We start from the raw sequence: 22,973 nt of genomic DNA on the forward strand, positions 1-22,973 counted from the left end.
GCTCAAAATCTTGATCGAACGACTATAATTTTCTAGGTGAAGCAGGAAATTTTTTAAATTAATATCGGCTGAACATTCGTTTATGGTCGTTTCAGTTCGATACCCGAATGCGCTGGCTCTTGACTTAGAGATCCTTTGAAGACTCCTTAAATGCATTTCCTCTGATAAAAGCAATGGACGATTACAATGCCAGTGATGGAGTGAGGCCATGATTTACGCTAATGTTTATGGCCTATGCTTTTATAATTGCTAATAAATAAAAATAAGATGTGGGCGTCAAGGTAGACATACCGCCACTACGTTCTAACCGTTTAATCGTTTGTAATCGATGAAGATATGTTAGAAATATGCCAAATTCTAACTTCTTATATGGACTTTTGTGGGGATTTCGCAATCAAATTGACTTCTTTTGGCAGAAATAGATATAAGCAAAACATCGTTAGTTCTATTGTCAAATATAAAAGTTTATATTGGCTAATGTCTTTTACTTTGATGTTTGGCGTTTGTTTTTCAGTCTATAACTATTTTTGTGAATTCTCAGTAACATTGAATTTATGGTTTGTTGACATACGAGTATATGCTGCAATTGCTCAGAGTGTACGATTTTTCGCCGGCTCTCTCTCTCTCTCTCTCTCTCTCTCGCTCTATCTGTCTCTCTGCCGGTTTAGGACTCAGTTCTTATAACCTCTTCATTGAGAAGCTTTCTCTCTCATGGTGAAGTTTTCAACTTCTCATATATGATATACCCCACATACACAAAAACACCTGTTACGTGCTGTACTATGCTGGTAGTGATAAAAAAAATAAAAATAAAAGAATTAAAAATCGAGTAATAAAACCACAATACAACCGCATTAAACGTTGCAAAGAACAATTGTCATGATTTTCTTCTTTTTTTTTATTTGTTTATACGTTTTTATTTTTTTTATATGTACATTATAAAGAGCCATTGAATAGACGAATCGTGTGTGTGAGTAAGCGCGTGTTATGCGTGGGAGTGTGGTTTTGTTCTTTTCGTAATATATATATATACATACACATATATACATATATATATATATATATGTATATGCAGCTAACAAGACAGTTGAAAATAATGATTCGATAATAATTTAAAAAAATGCATAAATATATCTAATGCTTATCATTGCTACACTTTTGTTGTTGTTGTTGTTGTTTTCTTTTTCAGATTTTCATTAAGCCAAAGTAACTTCTATTGTTTGAATCCTTCAAAACCGCATCACGTTCACTATGAAAATCTCTTAAATGTAATTTTTCATGTGTTTTTAAATATATTAAACCGCTCGTATGACAGGTATGAATTTTCAATGACATATTAGTGGGTACAGTTTGAAGGCATTGTAAAAACGGTCGTTGGCCGTGAAATACAACAAAACCATTATGGTCGTGCGTGTTATTATAACATACTTGAGCATAAACATAATAAATACCCGATTCGCGAATAGTCAAGACACCATTTTCGATATGAAAATATTGATCGATATTCACTTCATTAGTCCAGCTAGTATGTCCAATATACATATCGCCTCCATAAGCTGAAGAAAAAAAAAAAGAAGAAAAATAAAGAAGAAAGAGAAGGAAATAGAAAACACCTACAGTTGACTTTTAGGGACGAATGAGCGTCGGGGATTTTACGATTTAAATGAAAATGTGCAGCAGGTTTACTAATGAGCAAAGTATTAGCTGAGCTTAAAGCTGAATTTTTCGCTGAAAGGAACGAATATTTTTTTTGTCTTTTGAATCAAGTTTAAGAAATGATTATAAAGGTCAACACATTTACCACTTTTAACTGTTGGTACCTTACGTCTTCGGGATCCGTAATGACGCATGGGTGAATGTTTGTGATTATGCCTACCATTGCTAATGAAAGATTTGCTCGGCCTTTTTCATATAAAAACGGAAATGAAATGAAACGAATTAACAAGCAATCCTTTCTCTTTTGTATACAGAGTAATAAAGCTCTCTTTACCTTATTATAGTGGTTTTCTGCTTTGGTATGACATCTTCTACCAAATCATCGCTTCCGCTTTGTTGTCGCGCATCTTCATGCATTAGAGCACGCGGTTTCCTTTCTCTATGTGAAAGAGTTAAAGAAAAACAAGTGAGAACATTAATATTCGCTCATGACCGAATCTTTTATTCCCATCGCCGTTATCTCAAGAAAGACTAAAAAAAGGAAAAGAATTAACTTATCGTACTCTATGAGATTGGATGGGCGCGGCGATATGTTCATTTTTGCGGCCAGAAGAATGTTTGCAAGAGAGTTTATGCAGACGGACCGACGGACACGCTTAAATCAATTCACAATTTGATGTGGATCAAGAATACATGTACTTTGTAGAGTCTTCGAAGCTTGTTGCTGGATGTTACAAACGTTTTCACAAAACGAATATACCTCTCATATTTCGGCGGTGGGTGTAAAAACAACAATTTTTTTTTAATCTAAACATTAAAATTTACATAAGCTGAGTTGACTTACCTTTGCTTATTTTTATTTTTGGAATCTTTATATTTCTCAAAATCATCATATAAATTGTCATTAACGATGCGCGAGTCATTATTATCATTATTATTATTCTCCTCATTCTCATAATTGCGGAATTTCTCCATTAAATCATCATAACTTTCATAGTCATCAACATCGTCTTCATCCGTATCAGTACCATCGTCAGTATCATCATCGTCATCATTACCATCATTATCATTATCATTGAGATCGTCCTCTTCTAAAACGATGTCTTCTTCATAATCTTCTCCTTCACTTTCTGTGTTCTCCTTCTCAAGATCTTTATCTTTAAACTTATCGTAACTGTCGGGAAAGAGACCTCCAACAACATTTTTATACTAAAAAAGCAATTAAAAAAAAATAAAGATTAGAGCACAATGGTGGGGTGGTATTAGTGTATGTAATTTATTGATTAATTTATTGATTAACATATTTGGATATTGAATTGCGAGAATTGCTTGCAAATTTCTCAAACATCCTGCATTTAATTGAAGCATAAAAAACGTATACATATGTATATGAATATATACATATATCATAAATTTGAGAGGAAATCATTAACAAAATATGCTTGCATTGCCAAAAAATTTTTATAAATTTATTATTTTAAAAAAAGAAAATATTTTTTTTTCTATGACGGCGCCTCTATGCCAATTTTAACCTAATTAAGCGAATACAAACAAACGGCAAATGTATAAATAAGTATATAATTGTAAATGTGTGCACATACAGTGAGATGAAAAACTTTGGCCTCGAAACAATATTTTAGCCGAAGTAATCTTAACAGATCTAGGCCTTAACAGAACTTTAATTAACAGAAAATTATTTAAATTAATTAAAAGACGAAATAATTATAGTAATGACTTTTCGTTCAGTTATACTACGTGTACCTCCGTAAAAGGCTCCCACACAAACAAAGCAAATGGAAAAATTCTACTCGCTTAGATGCGGATTTTTGATACCTAGAAGCGTAAGCCAATATTTTGTTAAGCACAGATATGCAAATTGGTCGATTGGAAGGATATTTACAAAAGTTTCTTAACTGGTCTTAAACAGTATTTGAAGTAAGTACTTCTTATAGGTCTTCAAATATTGTAGGCATATCTGGTCTGTTTTCTTAGCACAACTATGTACAGTGCTTCAAACTAACGTCTGCGTCTGTAAATATCTTCTGTGCGGCCCAGGTTTTGGTCTATCACCCTGTGCTGTTGGAAGAGAACTACGGTCATTTTTAAACCGTCAACTAAGTGGATATTCGTGAAACAAACAGGCAGACAGACAAACATGACTAAATCGAATCAATATCTTGCGTTGATCAAGAACATGCGTAACGTGTATCTTACAAGGTATTTCCGAGTGTCACAAGCGGAAAGGAAAATCTGTCATAACCTTATATCTCGCTAGCGAATACAAAAAACACCATGTACCGGGTCAGTTGGATATTGAGGTCAATTTTCATGCTGAACTTTTGCAAAACTTTATACCAAATTTTAAAATGAAGTCTTTTGTAGAGTGCGGGCTACAGTTTTTTGACCATTGTAGGCTTGGTTGTAAGATGGTCAAACGCGACTTCTGGCCTTTAAATGAGAAGCTCTCTCTATCCTAGCTAATTTAAAACAGTATATAAGGGAAACAGGCAAAGATTGACCAGGCCTAAGTTAAATCATAGTATCACGTTCAATATATATATTTATTCTCCTTTGGGTAGTTCTTAGTCTTACCAACAGACGAGTGAATCTGATGTAACCACTTTCTACAGAAAAGCTCGGCTCGGATCTGAGTCGATTAAACAACTCTCTTTTCGCGAAAGCATCTATCAAAGCACTCAATAAAACTTTGGGATGACATACATTTTGGCAACACTGTTGAGAGACACATATGACTTCTTTGTAGCAGCAACCTTCAAACGATAGGGTTCAAAGTTACCATCGCTTTAGCGGCGCTTTGTGTTTCTTTTGCCGATTATGTCCAATCGGCTCACAGCCGATTTCGATCCGGTGGTGGTAATAAATTCATTTTTCATCTATTGAAACTTCTCGCATGAAAGAATCCTTTTTATTTTGTCTAAACAATGCCAAACCGGTCTCTTACTTATCAACACCTTGTGGTCAAAAGTGTGAATGGGCGGCCTGTTGACGTCTTCAGCCTATCTGCTATCTTAGACAACTTAATAATACCGGACTTTGAGATTTTCTTTCCCATCAAAAAGCCAGACAAAATAGCCTCATTAAGAAACTGTAACTGTAACTAGTTTCAAAATGTCATGGAGTTTTGAGACGTCTGGTTTGAACTTTGGTACGCCCAACAAGTCGTAAGGGTCTGTCAATAATGTTGCCACATTTGTGCGCCCAAAGATATAAGAAGTTTGCGCGTTGCACAATAAGGTATGCATTGACGCAATGTTTATCTAAATTGTTCGAAATTTAAGCTATTGATCTAAAAAGATTTAGGAAAGCAATTGGAATGTCTAACATAAAATCGGACGTAAACGACTCGCCGGTTCGGCCGCAGTTAATGAAGTGTTTTAAAAATTTTGTACGTGGCTTCTAGAAATTCTCCGCAAAGCGTTAGTTACTTTCTTACTAGTTTTTAGAAAGCTCAGTTCACACACGTTATGGATAATATAATAACACAAACCCTCAAAACACGGCGTATCCGTACAAGGTTGTCGTCCTAACGTCTTCATAGGCAACTCTTCCCTTTCTTTTCTTTTAGCATTTTGAAAAACTTTTTAGAATCTCTAACTATTTCGGTTTTGAAGACATGTTTTACTTATGAAAAATTATTTTAATCCTTATGTCGTATACATATTTGAAAAAATCCGCCTGAGTAGCCGAAGGCGAGGAATCTCGACTAGATCGTGGTCGTGGATTCGAATCTCAAGTGCGGCAGAGTTTTTAAAAAAAGCCGATAGCCTTAGATGCTAGTGCTTCTAAGACTTTAGTCTTAGAATTTATTTCTCTGGCGAAATTAATAATAATAATAATAATAATTGAAAAAACTTTGTGCGAAGAGTATTTGATGAATATTTGAAAGCTAATCAATCTATTTCTAATAATATATAAATTACGATAAGAGTTGTAGATTATCATCTACGTGTAATTTATTTTTATAGCCTGCACGACTTACATTCTACGCCGCATATGCACTTGCAGGCACAGGGAATATTAAGTTCTCACGGTTGTTTAGTATCGTCTAGAAGGGCTTAAGACTGACTCACTTTTTTTACATCGATCGATTTGGTCCTCTTGATCTTTCCTAAATCAGCTTAAACATGTCTGTCTATTTTTTCTACATTTGTCAATGTGTTTGTGTATTTAAACTACAAGTCGTAAATTGTGAAATCTTGCATAGTAACATTATCACGACCCAAGGACAAACGCTAGGTAAAATGCATTGAATCGAATCCCCTGTAACGGCTTACTTTGAAAAACTGATGAAACCGAATTTGGTAAGTGAATAAATTTATCGTTATAAAGACATAATCTCCCATTAAAATGACCCATAGCCCATCAGGGTGAATTGAACGATTGGTGCTAGAGCTGCAATAGTACGCCTTTCCGTAAAATACCGTAACCGTACCGGAACAAAAAACGTAGCCGATACGCTTTCCAGAGAGCCCATAGAAGCAATGGAGAGAGTTATCTTAGAGGCGGTGTAGAAACAACAGACGTAATTGGTTAGAAGAAAAAATGGAAGGCGTTAAAGGGAATTGCACAAAATATCCGGAATATATGACAGTTGTTGGAAGATTGTACAGATATTTCCCAAGGACGGCCTCTGATGAAGAAGGTAAACCTTGAAAACTGTACGCATCCAACTGCTAACGACAAAAATGTCAACTTGTTAGCTTAACGTGAAAAGTTTAGATTGGAAGGGAGCATTTTTTGAAGCTTTTCCCATTTTACAATCGTTTGACATTTTATCAGGAAAATAAATTACGAATTGTTTTAGGCGAACGAACAAGAGGCGTTTGATGATCAGCTTTGCCCGATTATAAGGTTTGTAACTGTCTACAATAGTATGCCCCGTGAAAAAAAGATACGGTCACTTTTTACTCCATCACTGTATGTATAGTTATAAATGATTTAATAAAGCGAATCAGATATATTTATGAGTTCATAGCTAAAAATATTTTCCCGACTTTCTTTCTTTTTTGTTTTTTTTGTTTTTCATTATTTTAATAATTCTTAAAATTGATTTATAGTTATAAAGTGCATTACGATATAAGAAGATTTGTGTGTATTCCACTTACCTCTTCTTCAAAATCATCTAAATCATCGAGATATGGTATACCCAATCGTTTCTGTAGACTTTCAATGATCTTGTTGAGTGTAACGACTTCCTTTTGAAGCTCTTTAATACTGTTCGTGTTATTTTCATTAGCGAATCTTAAATTCGTTATAAGTATTAAATGCCAGATCTGTTGGGACGAAGAAAAGAAACATTTTTTTTTTTTTTAGTTCATAAAAACTGTAATAAGTAAGAGAATTATGCTCGCCTTTGATCGAACCCTATGTACCCACCACCGTTAACTTAAACTAAAATACTGCTACAGTTCACAAGTAACGAGCAAAATGCCCATTTATTTGGTTTTGAAAGCAGAGGTCCTTTATTGCTTAACCAGGTTTGCCTATTTGCAATACTAACCTGCACGCAACAATATTTAATGTTTTTGCAGCCGACGTCTTCGCTGTTGTGGTCAAGAGCATGTCTAATATACCACAAAATATGAGCAAAAGGGCTGGCGGACAAACTTTGCATTGACTCATATTTTGACTTATTTGATGAAGAGTATTTGTACTTTATATGGCCTCCGCAGAGTCCTTCTGGGCTTAGCAAACATGTTGGCAACATAAATGTAATCCCTTCCTTCGGTATTCGGCATAAAAACAAAAAAAAAAAACCCGCAAATTGTTGGAAATGTTAAAACAGGAGAAAAAAAATGTTCGCCCAAGCCACGCCAAGCTATCACGCCATACGTATCAACTTCAAATATTGCAGTGTCATTCTAACGGATATATTCGCCACTTGTTTAGCGATGGGCTGACTACTTGGCGGTCGAAGGACTTCCATCTTTACCCTCAAGTGACTGACGTAACTTAATAGGCGATGTCGCGTCTTATTATTGTTTTGCGTATTTTTTAGTCCTGTTACGAAACTGATTCGCTTAACTGGCTAGATGTGGTCTTGCCTAATATCAAAGAGTTTTTCGTAATTCGCTTCTAATGGGAATGCGACTTATCGCAGGGAATTCCAATTGTTAAGAACGTGCAGCAAACGTGGTCGCTTTAAACAATTAGCTATCGTACCGTCTTCCTTTTCTTCATCTTAGTCGAAATGAGTCTATTCATAAACATGTCTTTAGGATCAATACTTCGTATGCACCCTTCAGCTTTACTAATATTCGAACATTAAATGATTTGCTTTCAGCCGAGTAAATAAGAATCGCGTCTACCAACTCACTATTCGCGGATTCAAATTTCAACTGCGTTAGAGCTTACTCTTGGCCGCAGGTGCAATGATTGCTCAGTCGGTAAAGACATTGTACTTGACGTTTAGACACACGCCTACTAAAGACTGCGATTTTCCTCGTTTCATGAACAGAGGACATCCCTTGAGTGATTGGTCATATTAAAAAAAAAAAAAAAAAAAAAAAAAAAAGCGGAAGGATATATAAGCTCAGAATTCCAAATTGGTCTAGAACACGTACACGGTTAATAAAGTACCGCAGAGCGTTGCGGCCTTGCCATCAAAACTTAAGACTTGGATATTACATCTGCTTTAGGTTTTGTTTATTCGAGTCATGTTGTGACTTTCTCAGACATTCGCAGGTCAATTTGATTTATTATACTCTACAATCTCGCTTTACGCTTGCTATTGCACGTTTCGTTCTTGTAGAATCCAGTGCCGCACCACCGTTACCAATCTTTTCAAATATGATTGGATTACACTTCGTTTTGCCAGCGATTCGCCGGTGAAGATTCGGTTCATATTCGGTTGCGATACCCCTAATGTATCTCTTCTTAGGTAAGTGGTTTAAAACTTATTCCTGGCCGATCGACCGCAGAAGATAAAAATATTATACGCCGGTTTGTCCCAATTTTTGAAAAAAGTTCGTCCGCTTTGGCGGCACTTCTTTCACATCGAGCACACCATTTGCTTGTCGTTGATTTTGATAAGGCATTTTGACTATAAACATCAGAAATTGTTTGACAAGTTCGCAACGGGTTATCAAGTCGGTCCAAGTCATATCGCAAAATATGGCAGATTCTCTCTGACATTCAAAACGCAGTTGCTTTCGACCGAGTTGACTGAGTTAATAAATGTCACAATGCTTTTATTTCTTGGTTATCTGTGGATTGTCACCTTTCACACAGGCGCTACAGTACGGATTGATACAGTTTGTCTTATCAAAATAAACTGAAAGTTAAAGCCATCTATTGGGAGGACATCGCGAATTCTTTTCTTAAATCAATATTTAGATTAGTTTTAGATAATTCACTTGTAAGTAGTATCTTTGGATCTATACAATTATCTGTTAAACAAGTGCTTAAATAGGAAAAGTTGATAGAAAAAAAAAAACTCAAATTAAAAGATTATTCCGTTCATTTACATATTTGTATACACAGCGCCGCTTGTGCATACGCACGTATTCACGCGTATTCATTGAATGAAAAACCTTAAGAGTAAGAAGAATGTAAGCAACATATACGTACATACACTTACCGTAACACCCAAGAGTACAAAAGTCAAAACAATTGCCAAAGCACTTGTAATATTTATCAGGAAGTAAGAACGACGAGTGTGTTGCGTTATGGACGATGAGCAGGCGTTACTTTTATGATTCGCCAAAGAAAAATTGTCAACACCACTTGTAGGTGTTATGAATGGTTTCAAAGTCTCTACAGTCATTTTAATTTATTTCCTTTTGGTTTTTTTATTTTTATTTATTTTTTTTCTTTTTCTTTATTTTTTTTTGTTTGAATTCTTTATTTGATTGCTGATCAATTTATTTAATATTCTTTTATCGCTTCGCATTCGCAGAAGCAATCAAGAGCGTGATCCATAGGTACTTATCGCATGTCGATGTTGCAAAGCCTTTGCAGAGCCTAAAACAAGTTTAGTGTGTTTTCCTTCTTTCTTTTTGTTATTTCTTATTATTATTTATTTTCTTATTTCTTTATTTTATTCGCCTTTGCTTTCACTCTCACACAACAAACATTGATTAGAAAATAAGTGATAATGATCGATCGATCTTCCCGATAAAAGTTTCGTATTATTTAGACATCTTTCTGCTTATGTATGTGTAACTATGGGATGCTGTTTATATGATATGTAAAGGTGTGTAGTGCTTTTGGGCCATTATCACGATAAAATGTAATGCACGCGAACGACCGATTGACCGTCCATTACAATCTTTCTCTCACTTTCGTTTATTTATTTATTTTATTTTTTATTTATTTTTTTTACTTAACCTAAAGTGCCAAAAACAATATCGGTCCACACAGTAAGAATATTGACGATATGTACAACTGACACTAATGCGGTGCCTGATAAACGTTTTGTCTGTTCGTTCTTGTGTCTCGCACGCGACTAAAACAGAAATTTTCTTCCTTCTCGACTAGATGGGATCATTGCTGCTTGTGTTGCTGCTGGTAGTGTTGTTGTAGCTTGTACTAATACTATTACCACCGCCACTACTGACTAGGATTGACTATCAGTCGAGATCATTTTAATGAGAGGGCAAGAGCAACAACAATTACGACGACTAATAAGAATAAAAAAGAATCTTTTCGTACTCAAAATTCTTCCTATACCATGCACATCATGCACATGCATACGAACGCATAAAAGTATTTTAGCTTAAAGATATATATGTATATTTTTTTTTTGGATTTGTTTTCACAAACTCTTCGTTCGTTCTGCCTCTTTTTTTCTCACATATAAACACAACGTAAACAACAAAATACAGAAACATTTTGAAATGACTCTTGTTATGCGTACTGTTGTTGTTTAATTATATGCCGCATTGTTAAGGGAACATTTTTTTTATAAACTGTTTTTATTTATTTAATTCCTGTTGTTGTTGGTGTTGGTTGGTTGCTGCATATATACCGTCTTAGAGCCCTTATCCGGTGATTTTATGGTCAACATTGTTGAAATGCTTATATGCTGTCGACCCTACGCCAAGTTTTCTTAATTATACTCGAGTATTTTTGTCCATTTAGTTTACAGCGGTACCGTCGTCAAGTGATAGACAAATGCATTAATAATGGGTGGTAGCAAATGTGAATGTGCGATGTGCGATGTGCGATGTGCGAGAGAACCGGCATTTGTAGTAATAGAAGAAAATTTTTCATTTTTCTATATCTATGCAGACTGCTTCTACGCACAAACATTACACAATATATGTTAGATTAGTCAGCATTTTGAACATAAGCACTGATTTTTTTAATATCCATTACTGAAAGGCCAGGGTATGTCAGTGTTGCTAATTCATTTGTAAAAAAAAAAAAAGAAGAAAAATTATTATCAACGCATTGAACGTAAGTAAACCAAGGATCAAGACTTGCAGCATTACCTTTCTACTAAACTATTAACATAACCTTGACTGAAACCGGCTTTGAAAGTAAGGCAACATACCTCCTACCCGATAGCAAAATTACTTGTCTTAGTAGATCTTAAACAGTCCCCGACGACAATTAGTCCGTGAAACCCAGATAGAGACACGTATATGGGCCTGTGCCTAGCTCCAATGACAGTGAAGGCCATCTGAAATCTCTGCTTTCCTTTGGATCATACACCCGCTTGCAATGCAACTCTGTACTGAGCAAGGAAGTAGGCTCTTTTCGCCATTTAGCCAAACACAGCCATCACGAAACTGCCGCAATGGTCCATTCGCGCGGACATTGATTCGGGACTTCTTGTCAAACGTAGTACCGGAAATAAAAACACTTTCAGGTCTCTGTGCATCGAGGGAAAGAGCAAAATTCCCCGAGCTTGGGGATTTCTCGCCATCAGAAGATAAGACCGTCGATGTTAGTTCACGGCGTGGATTTCATCAAGGACCTTCGAAATTCCAGCAAATTACATAAACTGTACTTTCGATCAGATCGGTGGTGGTTGTCGCACATTACACATATCCTAATCCAGGTTAGGGCGTCCGATCTGTGATAGATCATTGACTGCCAAATGGATAAAAAATCTCTGTAATGTTAATACAAGTCGTACTAGAGACATAAATATCGTATCAAACTACTTGGCAGTTGTCTTCAGAACTCAAAAACTGTAAATGCGTCAGAAGGCAACGGCCATTAATATAAAATCATTCTTATTTATAGCTTTTTATCTTAAAATCTTCAACATTACGGGCAATGGGTTTCCAAGATGAAATCGAAGCAATCGCCTATCGAAATGCTTTCTAGAAAATGCAAATTCAAATATATATAACTTAAAGATTTTTTTTTTTTTTTTCAATTTTCTTTTCCATATAAAATTTGTGGCTTCACAGATTGATTTCGACTACTACTATCACTTGAAATCTTATGACATTTTAATGATGGTTTCATTATGTATCTGTATCTGTATCTAAGCGTTTCAGTGATAAAGAACAAATGTTGATGAGATAAGACAGCAACTACGACTTACATACACAGTTTAGCATTTTTTTATTATTCTGCAAATTTATTAAAAATATTTAAAGCATTACTTGACTTCTTTAATGAAGCGATATTTTTGACATAAAATTGTATATACAAAAAAAAAAAAAACTAGATTGTTTTCCTTTAGAAAGAAAGAAATACTTTTATAGAAGAAAACCTCAAATCATATTTACATATGTACGTTTAAAAATAAATATTGTTGAATACTTGAATTAATTTCCTTCGTTTTATTATTTTTGTGTCGATTTCACTTCCGTGAATCAATTGTTTGGCAATTCCAAAGAACCGCAAAACATGAACAAGACATTACGCTTAGGTAAGTAGATATTACGCCAATAACTTAAAAAAGCTTCGCGTCCCTTAGCCCTTAGCGAGTATAAACGAGTACCTAAACTTACCTAACTTAGTTGTAAGGCTCTGTGGTACCTTATTAGCCGTGCGCATATTGAAGACCGGTTTGGAATTCTAAGTTAATATAAACGTAAAGATCTGCTCGTTGGCTTATACATCCCCACTCTTTTTATACGGTTTTTTTTACACGATTCATCTAGGAGAGAAAATACACGAATTTTCTGTTCTAGCACGAATCCAAGAAAACAAACTTGTTCTTAATTTTAGTTTTGACAATGTCTCACAGTGACTTATGCATATGGCAACAAAACACATTTGGGGAAATACTGTGATCAAAAGTCGGTCCATTTATGCCCACATGGTTATTAGTGACTTGCGTTGCCGCGGCTTGGCAGTTAATAGCGAATGATATTCTTCATTTGAATCATACCTGACAGTTGTGCTAGACATACCGCACACACCTACTGATCGTAATAAATAGGCACGCATCGAGCAATGATAAATAGTTCCGAAAATGGTTTTTATTCCTAATTTCAAGTTACATTTTCGTATATTGTATGTACTTATGAACTGAATTTTCACTGTACACTAATTTTAATCCGTTTTCTATAATAAAAATGAATAGTTTTTGTTTTATAGATGTGTAAAATGGAATTCGTTATTTCTTTTTCTGCACGGTTTTTTGAAAAAATATATGGAGCTTACCCGATTTTTTAAAGTTGTGGAACATATCACCATATTTACCATATGCCGCAAGTATATTCTTATACGATTTTTTTTGCACGGATTTCTAAGGTACCACGCTCACCTAATATTAAAGAGTATCAAAACTTAATTATAACGCGCAGAGACAGGCTGAATTCTGGGACATTTGCAAATTTGGAATGACTTAACTAAGGACTTTTCTAAGGACACGCCTACAATGCCTGTACGCCTATGCCACGAAAACTTTTGAAAAAATCTCTAATTTTTGGTATCTTTTTTAGGATAACGGTGATGGATGTAAAAGATTCGGTCACGACCGACTATTATTTTCTTATTTTTTAATATTATGTATTTCTATTCTATCACCAATAAAGTTCCAAATGGAACGAAAGAAAATTAATTCAATTGTTCAATAATAAAAAGAAAAGAATATCTTTGTAAATACTTTAAAGTACATTGCGTAAAAGTAATGCACGAAAGCTCTTCTAAGCATGTACTCTTCTTTCTCTTCCTCTCTCTCTCTCTCTCTCTCTCTCTCTATATATATAATTATATATATATATATCTAAGTTTTTACATATGTATATATGAATGTGTGTGTACATATAAATGTTCACATGTACATACATATGTTTATTTATTTTAAAATGAAAACATTATCCAGTCGCTGAAGATTAATGCCTGCCTGCCTGATATATCTCAGATATAAACGTATAAAGATAAAAAATAGAATTAAATAATAAAAAGAAGGAATAGTCTTATGACGAATGTTGCACACCCATCACATAAGTCGACAATAGTTTTCACAAACAACTATTGCGCAAAGATTGCTTTCAATAAAGAATTCCAAGCTTTTAAAATCGATTGCTCTCTACATTAATTTTCAATTCCTAGATATTTCGCTTTAAATTTTACAAATTTCACACGAATTATTTACTCAATCGGCCCTGCTATCCAATTTTCAAATGTTTTTCAGATTTTTTAAAAGATGCGAGGAGTTCGGATCTTACAATAATATTTTATTCATGATACACTTATAGATTCGAGATACACTTATAGATTTTGAGATCGATCTGAGGTTTCTATCGAACCAGGAGAAGAAATCCTAAGCTGATATCGATCATACACTGTCTAAAGCATTCAAACGGGGAACGAAAATAGTATGTTTCATTAATCTAGTGTCCCAGTAGTAACTAACAATTATTTGACGAAGCTTCTGCTCCCTAAGACGATATCTGTAAGCGCCGCAAAACACTTATATTCCTCAAGAGTCAGCAAAATCTCAAATTAAACAATTCTGACGCTCTACCTGCGCTTTAAGAAGTGTTAGTCGCATTAAAAATATTATCCTTTCGTGGGTAATATTTCTCACAAGTTTCTCATCATTGATGAGTTCATAGGATGCAAGTGAATCTGTAGAATGTTGTTAGAGATTACATTGCTTGCAAAATTGTTGATATGTTTATATAGGGAGAAGCCGTAATATTTTCTTTAAGTTCATTTTTAATTAAATTTAAGATAATTAAAGTGTTAAGTGGTAACATATATGTAGTGCTACAAGACTTTAGAGGATGTTTACAGTACATATAGATGTGTATATAAATAAATGTGCATGTCGAGGCGCTTTATATAACAACGCACATTTAGTTTTTATGATTTACAAGAATATTTATTATACCTTACACCAAATGTGGTACAAGGGTATATTGAGTTTGTGCGGATGTATGCAACACCTAGCAGGTAACGCTGTTGAAGTAGACCCACCTCTTATTCGAAGGTAATTCTGAATCGATCTAAGCTTGTCTGTCTGTCTCTTTTTTCGTTATTAGTGTATTCAAGCGACTGATCACGGTGTCGGGCCCGACGGTGTATGTGGTCATCTTTCCTCATTGCCAATAGAAAACTTCAATAAAGCAAAACATTGGGCCGAAATATTCTTTAAGGCATTGCTATCATCTGTGCAATATAAGGACACTCAAATCTGCTCCACGAGAATCCCTACAGAAGTGGTTCCCTTCGAGGTAATTTTCGATGACTTTGAAATAACACGGGCTTGGTGACTAATACACAACACCGAAACGTGAAATAACACGCCCGGGAAATTCCTAGCGCAACCATGCCAAAACAGGACGTTGAAATCCCATATCTTGCACATCCATTTCCACGAAACAAAAATGCGCATGAAGAAAAATGCACGAAACGTGACTGACGTGTTGAAAAATCAGCATTACATTAAATGCATTAAACATATGAAACTAAAAAAAATATTCAAAAGGCAAAAAAAATTACTGTCCCGAAACGGTATTCGCACTTTGCAGAAGCTATTCTTTGTGAATATTTATATTTGGTTGGAAGACGAATTCCTTTCTGACTATCTGACTGTGACTCACGTCGTGGTGTAACAGCACATTTTGTGAAACGGATTAATTTTGATATCGTAACTATCTTCAAATATATAGCTTTTCTTCTTACTGATAATTGTTAATGTGAAATAAGTAAAACACTCCAGTGGGACCGGGGTTACTATGAAAAGCCCTACACCACTTTGCCTAGTACACTTAATCATATTATGACCTCTCAAAATAAGATGTTATATAAGACATACACATAGCGGTGACCCAAATTTCATTAAAATATCTCAAAGATTTAAAAAAAAGACCGATGGACGGACAGACAATCTGAGACCAAAAATTGACTCCATATCGACCAGTATAATAAAAAGTAACCACTCCATATAAAATTTCCCACGAACCTCATGAGTAATCCCTTCAGAAAAGAGTTCAATTTTGGATATTTTTTGATGAAAATTGGTCCCAAGTACCAATTAAGCACATAAATGGGCGGATAACGTAAGCCTTCCTTTTGGACCCTAACATATGTAGAAATTATCGTAAAAAGCAAACCCTTATAAGGAGAAAAAGTCTCATTTCGAATTTTTATGATCGAAACTGAAGAATAATAAAATTTTTGGGAAGTAAATTAAGTTTGCCAAATTTGGATCGCGTTATGTGATGTGATCTAATGGTCGGCCTAGCCCGACTATAATGTTCTTATTTGTCTGATTTAATACGTAAAAGCTTAAAAAATTTTCAATATGCAACGAAGTTTGAGGCTTTTGAATGGATAACGCTAGCCAATTACAATTGACCTTGAACTTTTTCATGTAAGCGTATTAATTAAATGCCGGCAAAATAAACAAAAAAAATATAAGAAGATCAAAAGATATTCTTATTTGAAATTATATCATACGTGGGATACACACAGATGTAAGCATAACAGAAAAATCGGTACGATTAATTAATATTTCCATTTCTTTTTAAATATCATTAATCTTAAATATTACAACAGCCAATTTATAAAAGACTAGCAAAATTTTTATACATTGTAGCCAGTGTTCAGAGTTATGGACTACAGAGACATTTGGTAACTTCATCCGTGAAATCTTCTTGTTATTGCGTTCACGACTGTCAAAAAAAAGTGTTCGTCCTTGTCTGTGTACTGTGACCTTGTAAAAGGCGTCAGTTAGGAGGTTACAAGTATACCCTCGCTACGTCCGTTCGTTAGAGTAAAGATAAGTAAAAAAACGATCAGTAAAATTCATTTTTTTTTTTTTTTATTTTCTTAATAGATGTTTTAAGTCTGTCTTTGAAAAAACTTCATAACCTATACAACAATTTTACCTTCAACTTTCGGGGTTTTGCCAAAGAACTACGAGAAGAGCGCCTGTGTCAAATGCATACCTACTGGGAAGAAAGTTACAGAACAGTGTCTTTTGGCTACTGATTTCTAAATTCCCCCAATCAGTAAAAAGCTTTTAGACAGAGATTATGTGCACATAAAAGAATTTCCAAACACAAATGCTTTAATATTCCTTCGCGGTTGAGTGGAAATGTGGCTGCGCCCAATGTGAAAGAAATCGATCCTTTATCAAAAAATCAAGGATTTGTAATAAATTTTTTGATATTAAACATGGATTCGGCCGTAGAATCATATACTTTCTTTCACCGTTTCCCTCATCATTTCACGGCACGTTGTGTATGAAAAACATGAAAAGGGTCCCTTCTTAAGAAAAAATCTTCGAGTAAGCTAATGTAAATCAAATTGTAGTATCCCAAGATTTTTGATGGAAAGAAATAAAACGCTTTTATGGATTCACTTCTAAGAAAGTTTTTTTATACCCCACACCACTGGTGGAACAAGGATATTTAATACTTTAAAGGAATTGATAAGAAAAGGATAATCGGCTAATTTATAGGGATTGCTTTGTTGAATGCATAGAAAAATTATGCACATTGCATTGTGCAATGCAACTGTCAAAGTATCCGAAGTGTCAACTGACAGCTTCTTATCTAATAGACCCTTACGCGACCGCTATTTCGCATATATAAAAAAATGAACTACCCCAGATTATATTGTCATCAATTAAAGGCAAAATTTTAGTATGATTGAATATGTGGAAGTACACGAAATTTCGGTTGAAAGTTTGCATACTGATAGGAAAGCGAATTAAGTGTATAATAATGATCAAAAAACAACAATAACAATAATTAGAATTAGGTAATAATAATGGTAAAATAATGAGAATAATGATAATGATTTAATACGTCTTCGAAATCCTGTGACAACTTTAATAACGTTCTTCGTTTGATTTCCATATTCGAAGCTAAGAGCACCGCCAAAGAATATATATATATATATATATATATAGCGCTATATATATGAAAAAATTAAATAATAATCAAAATCAGTTAATATTAGCAATAAAGAATACAAACTACTTTATCTTCCATTTTATTACAGGCGTATGTGAACCTTTCCTTTTCTCTTGCACTTTATCCCATTTTAAGGGAGCTAAAATTAAAAAAATATATATATATATTTTCATTTGCCCATCATCCTAATTTTGCAACTGTTTATGAGTTTTTATGAATATTTAGGAATGTTTGAGAAGGTTTAGTAAGGTTTTGATTTTTAACTCTGCTTAATTTTGCAAGTGTTTGTCAGTGTTTATAAATGTTTAAGATAGTTGGCCAATCGTAATGAACAGCTGATGACAAAACGATAAAACAAGCATATGGCAACACTTCACACAACATTTTCTTTTTTTTTCATATCTAATCTCAAATACTAATTGAACAACTAAAGCAACTAAAACGGCAAGTGGGATGTATTTTAATTGGAATTTGTTCTTCATTTTATTAATTAAAATTTTCACGTATATCCGGCATGTGAAAACGAATGAAGTTATCGGTTGTGGCGGTTTTATAAAAAGTCATGCAGAAATAGATTTTTCTAAAGTCGAAGTGAAATTGTAAGTAACAGACAACCGCATCATCATCGCTTTATAATAAACAATAGTTACGAATCAATTAACTTGAACTTCAATTTGCTTGAATTGTAAAATAAACTCTTTGGCGCTATTTTCGCCTTTATGACGAAAGAATTTTTTCATTTGCATTTTATGTACATGTCAGAATGACGTTTTAAAAAAGACCTAATATAAGTGTAAGGTCGAGCTATAAGAAAAGTTCATTTTAATAAAGCGAAATGTCATTAAACTGTAGATAAATTTTAATTTTATTTTTTTAATAACAGGCTCACTAAAAATGGAGCACTAAAGGACAAAACGGATTGCTCCCCTTCGAATGGTTACTACTTTTTACCTATATACGATAAGGGTGATTACGTATTACGTATTAGTCCACCTCCTGGATGGAGTTTTGAACCAAAGGAAGTGAAAATTACCTTTGATGGCAAAGCAGACATTTGCAGCTTGGGACACGATATAAACTTTGCATTCAAAGGTTTCGGTATAACGGGACGCGTAATTTTAGGGTCGAGTGGAGCACGTGGCATTCAGGTGCAGCTACGTTCATTAGATGGCCGCCAAGAGCATAGCAGCGCAGTCACCGATATTAATGGAGTATTTTCGTTCACGCCCATAATACCGGGCGAATATGAATTGGAAGTCGTTCGTTCGAAATGGCATTTCGAAAAAGCCAAACATATAGTTGTTGTTAAAGAGGGTAACACGGAGCTGCCCGTCAATGCATTAACTGTATCAGGTTTTGATGTTAGCGGACGTTTTGAAGCTACAAACGACTTGGATTTAATGATGGTCTTGTTCAAAGAAAAGGGAGTAAGTTAAGATTAAACTTATGTAGGAAGTTTGAAGTGACATCATCTGCTTATTTCTAGGATAGACAACCGGCGGCATGTCCTAAGCAAATCGTTTGTGCTTTAGCCCAACACGATAACGACTTATATGAAGCTACGCCATTCACTTTTGCCAAAGTTAGTTCTAGCGGTGATTATTTATTTAGCAATGTTGCGGCCGGCAAATATTTGCTAATGCCTCTGCAACTAAATTCTAATTTGAAACTACATTGGGAGCCTAAATGCTACGAATTCCAAGTAAACAAAGACTATGTAGAAATTAAAACTGCATTTAAGGTAAAACTAGTAATCATTTATAAACAGTTCCATTTAGCAAGTTTCCCTCTTTCTAGATTGACGGTTTCAATGTCGAAGGTCAAGTTTTAAGGGGTGCCAGAGGTTCTCCTTTATCGCAGGCTGTTATCAAATTAAACGGCCAACACGTGACTGTTACCGATAATAAGGGCTTTTTCACTTTGGCCAAGATACCATCTACTGGAACCTACACTATCCAAGTGGAGGCACCACGCATGAAGTTCCCTGCACAACAAATTCAGTTGCAATTAAATACTTTCTCAGTACCACCTATTGTGCCTAGTGGATATGAAGTTTGTGGTGTCGTAGTAACAAAGGGCTCATATACCGTAGCAATCAATGAGCCACTATCAGGATTTTTCACTACAGTCAATACAAATGAGTCTGGAGTGTGGTGTACTTTTTTACCAGCGGGCAAGTTCAATGTGGAAGTTGAAATCTCTAAAGAAGATAAAGCAAATGGTGTCCAATTCTATCCATTGCAACAAAATATTGAAGTTAAAAACCAACCATTAGATGGCATTACCTTTTCACAATTGCGAGCAACTGTGCATGGTATGTTGAAATGTCTGAACGATGCTCCACGCTCAGTTTGCTTGGAAACAGAAGTTTCTTTAAATAACTTAGATGCTAGTGGCCAGGCAAATGGACAAAAGCTTACAGTGAATGCTAAAGGTAATGTTGACAAAGCCTACAGTTTTCATTTGTTTAAATTTCCCTTTGTGTCCATTTAGATGGCCGTTATAGCTTCAAGAATGTGTTACCCGGGCCATATGAGGTTACCATACCGCGTTACAAATTATGTTTTAATTCCACTCGTCTTCTAATCAATGTCAATTCGGTGGTGACTGCGGTACCAGATTTCGAACAACATGGATATGAAGTAGATTTTATATCCAGTCATAGAGCTATGGTGATTTCGATATTGTAAACTAATTAATAGCATTTCATTCTATTTTTTTTTTGCTCTTACCTAGTTGACGTACTCTCACAGCTCAAATCCCAACTTCACAAGTACTTTAAAATTATTGGCCGGTCATAATGCGCTGTGTGTTCAGAAATATGGCATTTATTATATCAAACTGGAAGGATGTCACCTTTACGATTCTGATAGCCTACCTTTAAGTTTTAGCACCGCCGATCCCTCTTCTATAGTAATCAACGCCATCGCTCATAAAGTGGGCTTACGATTTCTATTACCGAAACCTTTACCAGAAAAATTTCAACTGTATGTAGAATCACAAAGCTTAGGCAAACAATGGGTTACGCCCTTGGATGAAGGTCATATCGTAGATGAGATGTTTTGTTATCGTTACGATACACATTTAAAACCGGAAGAGGTGCTATATATAACACCACGCAGTGAAGTGCTTTTGTTTGAACCACCTTTCAAGCAATTAACAGGAGGCAACGATTGCGTTGATGTGGCTTTTACTTTTGTAGCTTCACGTGGGTTAATATTGCAAGGCAATGTAATGCCCGCTATTAAGGATGCTAAAATAACGTTGAGTTTCCCTCAAAATCCTGAATTGAAAACACAAACGTACATAACCACAGAAAAAGGAGAATTTAAATTCGGCCCTATACATCAAAACTTACATTACGATTTAAAGGGTGAAAAAGAGTCTTACGTATTTTCCGAATATGACCATTCTACCGCCACATTTAAGGTGCACAAGTTATGTGAAATCATTGTAAATGTTAAGGATGAGGCTGGGAAACAACTGAGTGGCGTTCTCATATCCATGAGTGGTGGCGAGAGCTATCGTAAAAATCTAATAACTGGAGAAAATGGACAGATTGTATTTCATTCGCTGGCTCCGTCCCAATATTTTTTGAGACCGATGATGAAGGAATTCAAATTTGAGCCAAATTCCAAAATGATTGAATTGAAGAACGGAGAAACCATTGAAATGGAAATGATGTAAGAATTTATAAATTAATTCCATGTCACTTTTTCTACTTAATTAGTTTTTTAGCGGTAAACGTGTAGCTCATTCAGTGTTTGGTAATGTTGTTTCGCTTAATGGTGAGCCCTTTTCTCAGGTGAACGTTCAGGCGAATGCTGGTGAATCTTGTATGTATCATCAAGAAGAAGCTACTACGGATGCCAATGGTCAATATCGGTTACGTGGTTTACAACCAGGCTGCGAATACACCATACGTATAAAAGATTTCGATACGAAAGTACATCGCTCTATACCTCCAAAACGTATTGTTAAAATAGCTCATGAAGACGTTCGTGCTGTTAATTTTGTAGGAATTTCTCCACTGGGAAACGTGGACGTAGTATGTCATGTAACAGCTCCTTCAAACGATTTCTATAAAACCTTACGCGTAGTCCTCTATCGTAAAGGTGCTTACGACACCCCACTTCATACGCAACGCATGGAAACACTACTCAATCCTAAAGGACCATATAGTCCAGGTATACTGGTTTTTCTTCCACCAATACCTTTGGATCACAAAACTACTTATATAATAGAATTGAGAACTACACTTTCCGAATCCACTTATACGTATACATTACCTTCAAAACAATTTTTAGCTGATAAAGGCACGATTTACTTAGAATTGCATTTTAAACCAAAATTACGCGCAATTGACATCGACCTCAACCAAAACTCGATTTCGGCTTTAATACTATTGGCTCTGGTGGCTATAGCTTTTTTCAAACAGGATATTGCCATCGCTTTTCTAAACTTCATATGGACACGTGCCAGTGCGTTGATAGAAAACTTCACTCAACAACAAAAGCATCAAAGCAAAAATAATACTCGCAAAATAGAACCAATTAATCAGAAGGAAATCGAATTGATGGCCGAACAGATAAATGCTACGAAAAAGAAAAAGCCCAAAAAAATTTAAATTGAGTTTGAACACTAACCAATATTTGATGTAAAATATAACGGGTAGAGTTATTAGTTGTACCCTCTGTTTTAGAAACTTTTTAATAAATACGTAACTGCCAGTATGGTAGTTCCTTTTAGTCAAATATACATCTCTCGCTGCTATGCTTTCAAACTAAAAGACCAGTGCAAACACGTAGCCGAAAATTGTAGAAAATTAAATTCGATTCATTTTTCTTTTTTTTTATTATTATTAATTTTACCCATAATGATAGGCTGGGTTTACCATAGTTGTAGTCGAACATTCCTTTGCAGGATAATCAAACAGATAACGAATACCCCAAAGTAGCCAAGTGGTGAGAAAAAATGTCACTATCACAATCTTTACTTTAATCCAATAGACAA

General features: G+C 34.9%; 2 protein-coding genes across 2 annotated transcripts; one reads left to right on the top strand and one right to left on the bottom strand.

Annotated features, from left to right (window-relative positions):
- Positions 1-979: 979 nt before the first annotated feature.
- LOC119636190 (protein eiger) lies at positions 980-10,127 on the bottom strand. The gene is made up of 7 exons (XM_038031410.1): positions 9,257-10,127; positions 6,783-6,950; positions 2,501-2,865; positions 1,991-2,095; positions 1,802-1,902; positions 1,618-1,728; positions 980-1,556 (listed from the first exon to the last, which is right to left on the bottom strand). The coding sequence occupies exons 1-7, from the start codon at positions 9,440-9,442 to the stop codon at positions 1,186-1,188; spliced, it is 1,407 nt and encodes a 468-aa protein (XP_037887338.1). The 5' UTR covers positions 9,443-10,127; the 3' UTR covers positions 980-1,185.
- Positions 10,128-18,413: 8,286 nt separating this feature from the next.
- On the top strand, positions 18,414-22,716 carry LOC119636610 (nodal modulator 1). The gene is made up of 7 exons (XM_038032083.1): positions 18,414-18,559; positions 18,844-19,387; positions 19,447-19,701; positions 19,758-20,394; positions 20,454-20,632; positions 20,697-21,643; positions 21,699-22,716. The coding sequence occupies exons 1-7, from the start codon at positions 18,414-18,416 to the stop codon at positions 22,585-22,587; spliced, it is 3,597 nt and encodes a 1,198-aa protein (XP_037888011.1). The 3' UTR covers positions 22,588-22,716.
- The last annotated feature ends 257 nt before the right edge of the window (positions 22,717-22,973 follow it).

This window comes from Glossina fuscipes, unplaced genomic scaffold, assembly GCF_014805625.2.
Source record: "Glossina fuscipes isolate IAEA_lab_2018 unplaced genomic scaffold, Yale_Gfus_2 28, whole genome shotgun sequence".
Taxonomy (NCBI): Eukaryota; Metazoa; Arthropoda; class Insecta; order Diptera; family Glossinidae; genus Glossina; species Glossina fuscipes.